The sequence below is a fragment of the Scyliorhinus torazame genome, chromosome 22 (assembly GCF_047496885.1).
Source record: "Scyliorhinus torazame isolate Kashiwa2021f chromosome 22, sScyTor2.1, whole genome shotgun sequence".
In the NCBI taxonomy this organism is placed as follows: Eukaryota; Metazoa; Chordata; class Chondrichthyes; order Carcharhiniformes; family Scyliorhinidae; genus Scyliorhinus; species Scyliorhinus torazame.
In genome coordinates this window covers 104,194,431-104,206,863 of record NC_092728.1, presented here as the reverse complement: position 1 = coordinate 104,206,863, position 12,433 = coordinate 104,194,431, and the positions used below count along the sequence as shown (strand labels likewise).

General features: G+C 48.4%; 1 protein-coding gene across 1 annotated transcript in view; it reads left to right on the top strand.

Moving 5' to 3' along the window:
• Positions 1-12,433, top strand: part of LOC140398867 (uncharacterized) — a 144,412-nt gene that overhangs the window by 26,041 nt on the left and 105,938 nt on the right. The window contains exons 7-12 of the mRNA XM_072487809.1: positions 2,381-2,542; positions 3,475-3,778; positions 7,134-7,228; positions 7,722-7,786; positions 9,038-9,133; positions 10,906-11,055. Coding sequence (XP_072343910.1) covers positions 2,381-2,542; positions 3,475-3,778; positions 7,134-7,228; positions 7,722-7,786; positions 9,038-9,133; positions 10,906-11,055 — 872 coding nt within the window. The remainder of the gene's footprint in view (positions 1-2,380; positions 2,543-3,474; positions 3,779-7,133; positions 7,229-7,721; positions 7,787-9,037; positions 9,134-10,905; positions 11,056-12,433) is intronic.

Below are 12,433 nucleotides of genomic sequence, written 5' to 3'. Positions count from 1 at the left end.
AGCGCTAAGGACCCGGGTTCGATCCCCACCCCGGGTCACTGTCTGTGTGGAGTTTGCACATTCTCCCCGTGTCTGCGTGGGTCTCACCCCCACAACCCAAAGATGTGTGGGGTGGATGGATTCGACACACTAAATTACCCCTTAATTGAAAAAAATAATTGGGTACTCTAAATTGAAAAAAAGATCTCACATTTAGAATTGAGCTGTGATTGGAAATGTTTCTCCTGCCTTGTCAGTGGTGGAAATAGTGCAGCATAAAGGTGTGAAAAGATGTCATTAGAAAATAAGTGTTAATATGATTTTCACATTATCTCTTTTACTTCAATGCCTCAAAACCTCGTCCCTCCCTCTATTATTAGTGTCACAAGTAGGCTTACATTAACACTGCAATGCAGTTACCGTGAAAGCCCCTAGTCGCCACACTCCGGCGCCTGTTCGGGTACACAGAGGGAGAATTCAGAATGGCCAATTCACCTAACAAGCACGTCTTTCGGGCCTTGTGGGAGGAAACCAGAGCACCAGGAGGAAACCCACGTAGACACGGGGAGAACGTGCAGACTCCTAAGAACATAAGAACTAGGAGCAGGAGTAGGCCATCTGGCCACTCGAGCCTGCTCCGCCATTCAATGAGATCATGGCTGATCTTTTGTGGACTCAGCTCCACTTTCCGGCCCGAACACCATAACCCTTAATCCCTTTATTCTTCAAAAAACTATCTATCTTTATCTTAAAAACATTTAATGAAGGAGCCTCTACTGCTTCACTGGGCAAGGAATTCCATAGATTCACAACCCTTTGGGTGAAGAAGTTCCTCCTAAACTCAGTCCTAAATCTACTTCCCCTTATTTTGAGGCTATGCCCCCTAGTTCTGCTTTCACCCGCCAGTGGAAAAAAACCTGCCCGCATCTATCCTATCTATTCCCTTCGTAATTTTATATGTTTCTATAAGATCCCCCTCATCCTTCTAAATTCCAACGAGTACAGAAGTGACCCAAGCCAGGGATTGAACCCGGCACCCTGGTGCTGTGAAGCAACAGTGCTAACCACTGTGCTACCATGTGTAACCTCCTCCACTCCACAGCCCTCAGAGGTCATCTGATCTGCAAAGATGGAACAATTAAAATCGGAGGTTCTCAAGGGCCCTTTGAGAAGCTCCGATTTAATTGTTCCATCTTTGGAGATCATGGCTTCAGCTATCGAGGTCCAAAGCTCTAGAATTCGCTCTGTATATTCCTTTGATTCTTTACTTCACTTTCAGCCTCGAGGATGCTTCCTAAAATTGACCTCTTTGACTATACCTATGGCACCTGCCCTAACACTGCCTTGTCTGGCTTGCTGTCTAATTTTGCTTTACAATGCTGCTGCTAATTGGCTTGGGATGTTTTCAATTGTTAAAGCCATGATATACATGTCAGTTGTTGTATGTGAAGGGCAATGAGTATAAAAGTATTTAGATTTAGCACCCTTCAACCATTGGGAAGGAAATCACTACCTTCACACACAAGTCGCATTACGTTCACCCCCCACCATCTGGCCTGGGCTTGCGAAATCCTACCAACTGTCCTGGCTTGAGACAACTCACACCTCTTTAACCTGGGGTTGCCCCTCTCTCTGGATATGAAAAGACTTAATTACATATTACATAGAATTTTACATAGAATTTACAGTGCAGAAGGAGGCCATTCGGCCCATTGAGTCTGCACCGGCTCTTGGAAAGAGCACCCTACCCAAGGTCAACACCTCCACCCAACACTAAGGGCAATTTTGGACACTGAGAGCAATTTATCATGGCCAATCCACCTAACGTGCACATCTTTGGACTGTGGGAGGAAACCGGAGCACCCGGAGGAAACCCACGCACACACGGGGAGGATGTGCAGACCCCGCACAGACAGTGACCCAAGCCGGAATCGAACCTGGGACCCTGGAGCTGTGAAGCAATTGTGCTATCCACAATGCTACCGTGCTGCCCTCCACAATGCTACCGTGCTGCCCTGCAAATACTCGCATTCTAAGCATTGTCTGGCATCTTTGACTTTGTCTACATATATGTTTCTGGAACCTACCTCTGCATTCACCTGAGGAAGGAGCAGCGCTCTGAAAGCTGGTGATTTGAAACAAACCTGTTGGACTTTAACCTGGTGTTGTCAGACTTCTTACTATGCTCACCCCAGTCCAACGCCGGCATCTCCACATCATGTTCACACACAAGCTGAGATTCCTCGTCGTGTGTATTTGATAGTTATATGCATCATGGCATCAGTTTACTTCGTTCAGAATGAAGTCAACATAGAATTGAAACAACTCTTTGCTGAGTAAAAATCTTCAAGTCATTGTGTGTATGTTTTATTTAATCATTCTTAAATTTTGTTCTTTTTAGCAGGGAGCGAGAAAACCTACCCTCCTTGTCCCATCTTGATGTTGCTCTCGACAGATGGACTTCTTTGTCCATTCTATATGCTTAACTCCATTCCTGGGATGAAGTCAGCGACACATGCTCCACGTTGCCCACATCTTCAAGGGGAGCGAGAGCCCAAACCAGGTATAGGTTACACCTGCATATAGCAGTGGCAATACATAGCCGGCGAAATGCGGAAGAGGACTATGTGGCCCATTTTCAGCTGCGCTGACTCTCTGAAAGAACTGTTCACTGGGCGGTTTTCCCTTTTAAAAGCTGTTATTGGTGTTGTCTCCACCTCTGCTTCTAATGGGTTTGATTCCCATTCCAGAGATTTGTTCCCCTCATCCCAAGCTATCATCCCGGTGCACTATGGAGGGAGTGATGTCTGCCGGGGCCGCAGGAAAGGGCAGTGTAAACAGATCCAATGTAACTAGGGCAGCACGGTAGCACAGTGGTTAGCACTGTTGCTTCACAGCTCCAGAGTCCCAGGTTCGATTCCCGGCTTGGGTCTGTGCGGAGTGTGCACGTCCTCCCCGTGTGTGCGTGGGTTTCCTCCGGGTGCTCCGGTTTCCTCCCACAGTCCAAAGATGTGCAGGTTAGGTGGATTGGCAATAATAAATTGCCCTGAAGTGTCCAAAAAAGGTTGGGTTGGGTTATGGGGATAGGGTGGAGGTGTGGGCTTGGATAGGGTTGGCTTTCCAAGGGCCAGTGCTGACTCGATGGGCTGAATGGCCTCCTTCTGCACTGTAGATTCTATGATTCTATAAGTGCAACCTCAATGAAGGCTTGAACAAGAACTTGATGGATTTATGAAGAAAGAGGACAGGGAGTGAGACTGACTGGATAACTCTTTCAATGAGCCAGCATGGGCCGAATGGCCTCTTTCTCTGCTCCAGGATTCGACTAAATCAATTGACTAACGAAGCAAATGGGTTTTGTTTTTGCATGTACTCCTGTTGGAGAAATTCTGATATTATGTTTGATTTTTATATAATTGCCGCTTTTCATGGGCAAAGTGTAATTTTATAGTTATGTTGAGGAGCTTATCGCTAACCTTTGGCCTTCTCCTGCAGTTCAGGCATCGCTACCTGCTCCCTCAATGTTGGTGCCATCACGTGCTTCAACAGCGTCGCCAGAGAGCACTGCGGTCATTGTGCACCCTCCCCCTTCATTCCGCTCGTCTGTCTTGCCAGTGATCCTGCCTTCTTTATCCCACCACCCACGGGTACCGGGCGATTCTCGGTCTTTTAAAGATTTCCCAGCTCCTGATTTGAGAGCCGAGAACCTGGAGTCGAGCTCCTCAAGCGACAGTCCATTCGGGGGCGGCTTCGGGAGTGGCTTGCCGGTACCGAAGTTCCGCGCGGCCAAATTTGTTAGGTAAGTCCTGTTTGATCCATTACCGTCAGTCTCGTGCAATTGCATCAAAAACTGCATAGCCAGAAACAAACATTTAGACCGGCTCGTGCATGCCGGTGTATAAGCTCCGAGGGCCCTCCCTCATCATCTTTCCCTGTCCTTCTGTAATAAATGTTGGAAACACTCAGCAGGCCTGATAGCGTCTTTAGAGAAGGAAACGGTGTTAACGCTTCAGGTCCGTGACCGTTCACCATAACGGAGACGTGTCTATGAGACCGTGTTTTGGTTGATTTGTGGTTAATTCATTCAGGTGATGTGTCGCGTTGCTGGCTAGACCAGTGGCTGTTGTCCATCCCGAATTTCTCTTGTGAAGGTGATCGTGCGCCTCCGCCTTGAATCGCTGCAGTCCTGATCAAACTTGATCTTGGTTAAGTTAGAAGAGGGACTTGGGTGATGCACGAGTGAGCCACGATGCACAGGCGGAACTTGACAGCGTTAGTGGAGGAAATTAAGGGGGATCTCGAGAGGTGGGATGCTTGACGTTAGCAGGGAGAGTGCAGATGGTAAAATTGAACGTGCTGCCAAAACTCCTGTTTTTCAGACCCTCACGATCTTTCTCCGGCCTTCTTCCGGAGGGAGGGTAGAGGCACTGATTACAGAGTTTATTTGGGTGGGAAAGGTGCCGAGGGTGAAGAGGGCGCCGCTCTCAAGGCAGAGACAGAAAGGTTGGGGGTGTGGGGGAGGGGGGGCGGTTTGTGCTCCTAAACCTGATGAATTGTTACAATCTTTGGGATTTTGGAGGAGCCGGAGCTGGGGAGGGGAAGGGGCCGATGTTGTGGCCTTCGCCTCCAATTGCCCAGCGAAGGATCCTGTTAAATTGGAGGTTGGAGCCGGGGGTGGCGGCCTGGCTGAGACTTGTACGATTTTCTGCGGCTGGAGAAGATTAAGTTCGAGTTGAGGGGGTCAGAAGAGGTGCAGTGTGTGGTGATATACATCACTGTAAGTACACAAAGGGTTAATGTACATACACTACACCTAGCTGGACACTAGAGGGAACACCAGAGACATGACACAGGCAGTCAACCAATAGGTCAGTAAGATAGGACACGAACAATGGGCAGTCATGATACACACAGAGGTGACATTACCACAGGAGGGCATTACACCAACCCATATAAAAGGGCACATCGCACATGCTCAGTCTCTTTCCAGTGGAGACACTCTTGAGTACAGACACTGGGTTGATTGAACATCACACCCACCACGTGGATTGTAGCAGACTGGTTAGTCAGTCTGAGTAACTATAGCAGGATTAACAGTAGCGTTGAATCCAAGAAGGAGAATTGTTAATAGTTTAATAAACGTGTTAAAGCTATCTCCAAGTCCGAACCTTCCTCTGTCAGAGGGCACATCAAGGAAGCAGCTTATGCTACGTCAAGAGCATAACAAACACAGTGAGGTCTGTACGTGACTTTATTTGAGGAGTTGTTTGTCATTGGGGGAGAGGGTTGATCAAAAGGGGAAAAATTGTGCAAACGGTTAACTGTTGATGGACTGTGTTGATGTGTATGTTTGGAATAAAATATCCCTTTTCAAAAAAAAAGTTAGAAGAGGGACAGAAAGTCTGACGGAGAGAAAGCAGACCTTTCTCAAGGTGAGCATCATTCCTGAAAGAGAAGTGAGAGTAAATTAAACACAAATATTAAAACAGAATGCCGAAAATCTGAAATTAAAAAACTGAACGTCTGGAAATGTTCAGTCGGTCTGACCGCATTTACAGAGAGAGAGAAGCAGTTAATGTTTTGAGATTTGATGCCCTTTGATGAGACCACCCCTGTGTTTGTCCAGCTTTCTCTCAAAGGCATCTCTGCTATTCCTCAATTACTCCATCCGGTTCCAGTTTCTCTGCCTAAAAGAATTCTCCTCAATTCCCTTTTGGATTTATTAGCTACTTGTCTCCCAATACTTGGAAACATCTCTACTTCTACCGTATCAAACCCTTTCATTGCTAAGACCTCTATAAGGTCATCCCTTAGCCTTCCCTCTTCCAGAGAGAGTGTGTTGAGCCATTGCTGATAGGTATAACCTCTCGATTCTGGTCTCAACCTTGCATTTTTTTTTTTTTTTTTTGCACGTCACCCATTGTTGTGAAATCCCCCCCCCCCCCCCCCCGCACACGATCGCGTGCTTCCTGACATCATCCCTGAACAGCCTACCTCTGATTTTAAGGTTACGTTTCTTCCGGTCTGCTCTATCAGAGGAAATAATTCCGTTGAAGAATCCATAGAATCCCGACGGCGCGGACGGAGGCTGTGGGCAGCACGGTAGCATAGTGGTTAGCCCTGTGGCTTCACAGCGCCAGGGTGCCAGGTTCGATTCCCCGCTGGGTCACTGTCTGTGCGGAGTCTGCACGTTCTCCCCACGTCTGCGTGGATTTCCTCCGGGTGCTCCGGTTTCCTCCCACAGTCCAAAGACGTGCAGGTTAGGTGGCTTGGCCATGCTAAATTGCCCCTTAGTGTCCAAAAGGTTAGGTGGGGTTACTGGCTTACGGGTATAGAGTGGAGGCACGGGGCTTAAGTGGGGTGCTCTTTCTAAGGGCCAGTGCAGACTTGATGGGCCGAATGGCCTCCTTCTGCACTACGTTCTATGTCTATTAAAATCAAATTTGTCCCATCAAGTCTGCACCGACCCTCTGAAAGAGCACCCCATCGAGGCTCAGCCCTATCCCCGTAACCCCACCTAACATCTTTGGGACTGTGGGAGGCAACAAGAGGAAAGCCATGGGGAGAACATGCAAACTCCACACAGACAGTCACTCGAGGCCGAAATTAAAGCCGGATCCCTGACGCTGTGAGGCAGCAGTGCTAACCGCTGCCACCAATTGCTCTCCTTCTACCCTTCAATTCCTTTAACCAGTTCAAACACCTCAATTACACCACTCATTTATCTTCAATATTCCCCCGTGATGTTGAGAGGCTGCGGCTCTGGTACTCGGTGGCAGGTATCATTGAAAGCTTTTGGTTTTCAGCTTGTGCTCTCGAATTTGCAAGTTGTGTTGAGTGCATGATATTGCTACCTTTGCATTGCAGAGTTGTGAACTGTGAGCCACCTGATCAATGTGAAATGTTCATTCTGTTTGTCTCTGGATCGGGCCGGACCCTCCGTTACTGTTTCAGAGTTCTCACATACCTTTGGTGCTTAAATGAGTCGGGACAAATTTCCTGGAGGAGAGGGCCACACATGTTTGCAGAAAGTGTGGTTTTGATGGGCTGAATGGCCTATTTGGGTTCTGTGCTTGATATTTAATGGTTCTGATGACTGGTCTAGCAATTTAGTGTTATTTTTTTTTACTGCCAGCTGTTGCTCTGCTTTGTAGGTTCCTGGACTTGGGTACCACATCATCCAGTGGGTCCGAGTCACCCGGAGAAGCAGAACAACAAGCCTCTGGACAAGTACGCAGCGCACACCCAGGTTCTGCAACTGAAAATACTATTTTATTCAGCCTGCTGCTAGATATTGAAAGTGCAAATGTATATTCTTCCCGCCAATGTTCCTTTACTTTCCCATATGCCTATGTCACACCTCTACCGGCATCATACCCGTCTGCGGTCTCCTCTGTGCCCCGTCTCTCCCTGCAGTCCCATCTCTGCCTGGTGTTGCAGCATCCCCCAGCCCTGTCTCTGCCACACACACACCCCTCACTCCCACTCTGGCATCGAAACTGAAGACAAACCTGGCAGGGTAAATGGTCTATTGTCGCCGTGCGACAACTGAACCATTCACTTTGTGCGTTTTATTTCTCGACTGCTTTCTCGTGTTCAATCTGATACCTATTTGACAATGAAGAAGCAAATTTCAGTGAGTTATCTGCATATCGGTGATGGATTGGGGGTGGTGAGGGAAATGGAAGACAATTCAGAAAACTACTGAGCTGCTAATTTTCTTTCTTTCTTTCTTCACGTAGCCACGACTCGAAGTTTAGTGGGCGCTTCTGCAACCTTTCCTGTTTCCAGTATTTGCCCTACCCAGGTAAGAGTTTTGGTAACTCAGTCATCATGAAACAGAATCGCTTTATATGAGGATCGCCTGCTGAGTGTGTTTGTGTTACTTTTTTTTTTGTTGTAAAAGCTGCTCAGCAGATTGAAGCAAAGAGGCAGGCGTTTTCTGCTGGCTCCATTCGACCGACGCAACTGGCCACTTCCAAAGTTGGGAGGAGCCTGGGATTTCTTAGTGCCGCCAATCTGAAGGAGTCCCACAGCAAGCCAGCTCTCTGCTTGATCTTTGCGGTCTTCCCTCCTACTGAGCAGAAGGCCAGTGAGGGGGTGGTCAGGCGGAGGTAGTGCCAGATCCTGATGCACCGGCAGTCAGAATTGCCGGTCCTTTCCTTTCTTAAAACTAAATTTAGAGTATCCAATTCTTTTTTTTCCAATTAAGGGGCAGTTTAGCGTGGCCAATCCACCTACCCTGCACATCTTTTTGGGTTGTGGGGGTGAGACCCACGCAGACACTGGGAGAATGTGCAAACTCCACACGGATCGAGCACGGGTCCTTGGCTGCCGTGAGGCAGCAGTACTAACCACTGCTACCCGCCTGCCCTTTCCTGCCGCCAATTTGGAAAGTTGTTTCAAGCCCTGCTCCTGTTTTGCTCTGATTGCCACAGCAAAGATCCAGTGCCCCCAAGTTGTTAAATCGATCACAAGTCTGATGGTGAAGTGTGAATCCGGCGTGATTCCTTTTCTTGGTTGTTCATTGGCTTTCCGCTCATTAGTGGGAGGTAAGACCACAAAGCTGGCTCTCTGTGGGACGTCTCTTGTTCACAGAATGCAACATTACACACCTCCGCCTGCTACCTCCTAACCAACCCAGTGTCCCAGCTGTCACTCTTTATGTTCTATTTAAACTAGAAAGAGGGGAATCAGCTGATGGGGCACTGTAACAAACCGGATGTCAAAGGAAACTTAACTAATTAAACCAAAATAGAATTGTTGGTGGTGACGATGCACAGCCCCCGTGATGCCCACCGGGCATGGAAGGCCTGAAGGGTAACGGCGGACACCGAATGTTCCCTCTGCAGGGCCACCCAGCCATGAGCATAGCCACGGTACAGGGGCCGAAGTCACCTTTTATATGTGCTCGAGATACTTAAATGTATCGATACCCATGACCTATTTATTCACACCTGTAACAATGTATTTAACATAACATTAACCACCAGTTTGTTATGAGCATAGATATTTTGCCGTGGATGCTGGTACACACTACCTTGTCATTTCTCTTCAGAACTCCGCCTCTTTGGAATTGTCGGTGTCTGATTTGGAGAAACAACTGCAACAGTATCCGACTTTAGACCCTGTCATGGTGGGAATCATGGAGGAGGTAAGAGCGGAGAATGTGAAATCTTCTGAAACCCACCCTGCAACGGGAACTGATCACTTTTAATGCTTCAGTGTCGATCCACTTCTAGTATTCCTCCTCTGTCAGCTGTCAACTGCCCAGCTTTTCTGGACCCTGTGACCCCAGTGTTCCTCCGCTGAGAAGATGGATGAGGAAACTCCACTGCATAGTCGATTCAGCAACTCTGCTGTTTGAACATGAAGCTTTGTACCTAACTCTCTCAGAGAGCCATTTACCTCTGGCCGCCCCAGAGTCGTTAACCTGTATTGGCCTCTGGTTTGACAGCACCTCAAATTTTAAAATTCTCATTGTTGTTTTCTAATCTCTGCATGGTCTTGAACCTCCCTATCTCTGTAACCTTCCTCGGTCCTGCAATCCTCCGAGATCCCTTAATTCCTTCAATTCTGACCCTTGCGGGCGGCATGTGGCGCAGTGGTTACCTCTGGGACTGCGGCGCCGAGGTCCCAGGTTCGATCCCGGCTCTGGGTGACTGTCCGTGTGGAGTTTGCACATTCTCCCCGTGTTTGCGTGGGTTTCACCCCCACAACCCAAAGATGTGCAGGGTATGTGGATTGGCTACGCCAAATTGCCCCTTAATTGGAGAAATAATAATTGGGTACTCTAAATTAAAAAAAAAAAAAAAAAATTCTGACCCTTGCACAGCCCTGAGTCTTGTCGCTCTGCCATTGGACGATTTGCCGTCAGCTGCCTGGGCCTTTGTGGAATTCCGTTCCTAAACCCTTCCACCGCTCGCTCCTCCGTCAAAACACTCTGTAAAACCTAACTTTGAGGCCACGCCTCAAAGTCATCTATCCTGAAGTCTGTTTGTGTGGTTCCATGTTAGTTTTTTTTCATTGCTCCTTGTGAACCACTTTGGAATGTTTTACCTTGTTAAAGATGCGGTCGAAATACATTTTGTTAGTTTCGATTATTTTTTAAAAGGCATTTCCAGTCGAAGCTTTTCGTCTTGTACCCATCAGGATAATTCGCAACAATGTCAAATGTAACACCTGTGTCAACACTGCTGTTCAGAATGATGCCATGTGAGAGTTTATATCCTTCTGAGATTACAATTTGGACATTGGGTTAATATCTCAACAGATAGAACGCACCTCTTAATAGTGCAGCCCTCTTGTCAATACTGTGCTTGGCCCCCGGTGGTGTGGCGCTCCCTCGGTATTGTCAACATATGCCATGTCTCTGGAATAGGATTTGATCCCATTATGCAGTGTCATTGTCAGCCACTGAGCTACTGCTGACACCTTGTATTATTATTATTATTCATTTTGTGTCCAATCCCAGCATTGCAAACTCTTTCCACCCACCTGGGTAGTGTAATCTGGCTGCCTGATCAGATTGGTAGAGATGATCCTATGGAAGTGTTTGAAGAGGAGCTAGGAGGAGCTGCCCAGTGTCCTGGCTAATTTTCATCCCTGAACCAACATCGGTGAAACCGGTCACCTCATTACCACATTGTTTGTGGGATCTTGTATTACAGCAACTTGTATTTATACAGCAGCTGCAACAAGTATTGAAACATCCCAAAGAGCTTGGGTTGCATCAAGAGACCTTGTTGCTGAGTGACCAAAAGCTGAGTGAAAGCGAGGAGTCTGGGTAGGGAATTCCAGAGCTTGCCTAGGCAGCTGAAGTTTGGAAAATGTGCCAATGATGGCACTTCATTTCATTGCCCTGGGCTGTGGACGTGCTGGGAAGTGCTTCCACTCGGACGCTAACACGCCGTGCGTTTTGTACAGATTGCTCTCTTTCAGAAGGAACTTGACGATTTGAAGAATCGCACGGCACGTTCTAACTTTGAGGTGGGCAGTGCCAAGGAGATGTCCCACCTGCGGTATGATGCCCAGTCACTGCATACCTTCCTGCTGGAGGTCAAGGAGCTAACTGAGGCAAGTGGAGAGCCACGTTCAGAGGGGTCATTCGTCAACAAAGGGGAGGAGCTGGAGGACTACGGTCACTCCAGCTTGTGAGCATAGGCAATCAGTGGGGAAGAATAACTCCATCACGTATTATATTGTGTCTCTGTCTCTCTGTGTCTCTGTGTCTCTGTCTCTCTGTCTCTCTGTCTCTCTGTCTCTCTGTCTCTCTGTCTCTGTCTCTCTGTCTCTCTGTCTCTCTGTCTCTGTGTCTCTGTCTCTCTGTCTCTCTGTCTCTCTGTCTCTCTGTCTCTCTCTCTGTCTCTCTCTCTGTCTCTCTCTCTGTCTCTCTCTCTGTCTCTCTCTGTCTCTCTGTCTCTCTGTCTCTGTCTCTGTCTCTGTCTCTGTCTCTGTCTCTGTCTCTGTCTCTGTCTCTGTCTCTGTCTCTGTCTCTGTCTGTCTCTCTCTCTGTCTCTCTCTCTGTCTCTCTCTCTGTCTCTCTCTCTGTCTCTCTCTCTGTCTCTCTCTCTGTCTCTCTCTCTGTCTCTCTCTCTGTCTCTCTCTCTGTCTCTCTCTCTGTCTCTCTCTCTGTCTCTCTCTCTGTCTCTCTCTCTGTCTCTCTCTGTCTCTCTCTGTCTCTGTGTGTCTCTCTCTCTCTCTTTCCCTCTCTCTCTCTCTCGCCCCCCCCCCCCCCCCCAACCAATCAGTCGGGCAACTATTTATCTGGGCAAGTAACAGTATCTGTGTTTCATCACCTTCGAAATGGGCTCCTCAGGAGTTGGTCGTCGGGCTATGGGAGAAGGACCCGAGGAGAGTCAATGCATCCTCATCGTGTGCCAGGCTTAGCCTGATCCAGTTCTATGTGGTCCATAGGGCTCATATGACTGTGGCCCGGATGAGTAGGTTTTTGGAGGAGGTGGAGGACAGGTGTGGGGGAAGTCCGGAGAACCATGTACATATGTTTTGGGCTTGTCCGAAGCTGAGGGGATTTTGGCAGGGATTCGCAGATGTCATGTCAGAGGTCCTGGAAGGGAGGGTGACTCCGAGTCTGGAGATGGCAATATTTGGAGTGTCGAAAGATCCGGGAGCCCAGGAAGGGAGAGAGGCCGACGTTTTGGCCTTTGCCGCCCTGGTGGCCCGGAGACGGATTTTGCCGGGGTGGAGGGAGCCTCCAAAGTCGGGGCTTTGGGTCAGTGACGTGGCAGGGTTTCTTAGGCTAGAGAAAATTAAGTTTGCCTTAAGGGGTTCACTACAGGGGTTCGCTCGAAGGTGGCAGCCATTCATCGACTTCTTCAAGGAAAATTGACCGTCAGCACGGGGTGGTGGGGAGGCATGGAAGTGACGAATCAGGGCAGGGAATCTCAGGTACGGGTAGTTAGGGTTTGGGGATGGAGGGAGTTGGGGTGCTATT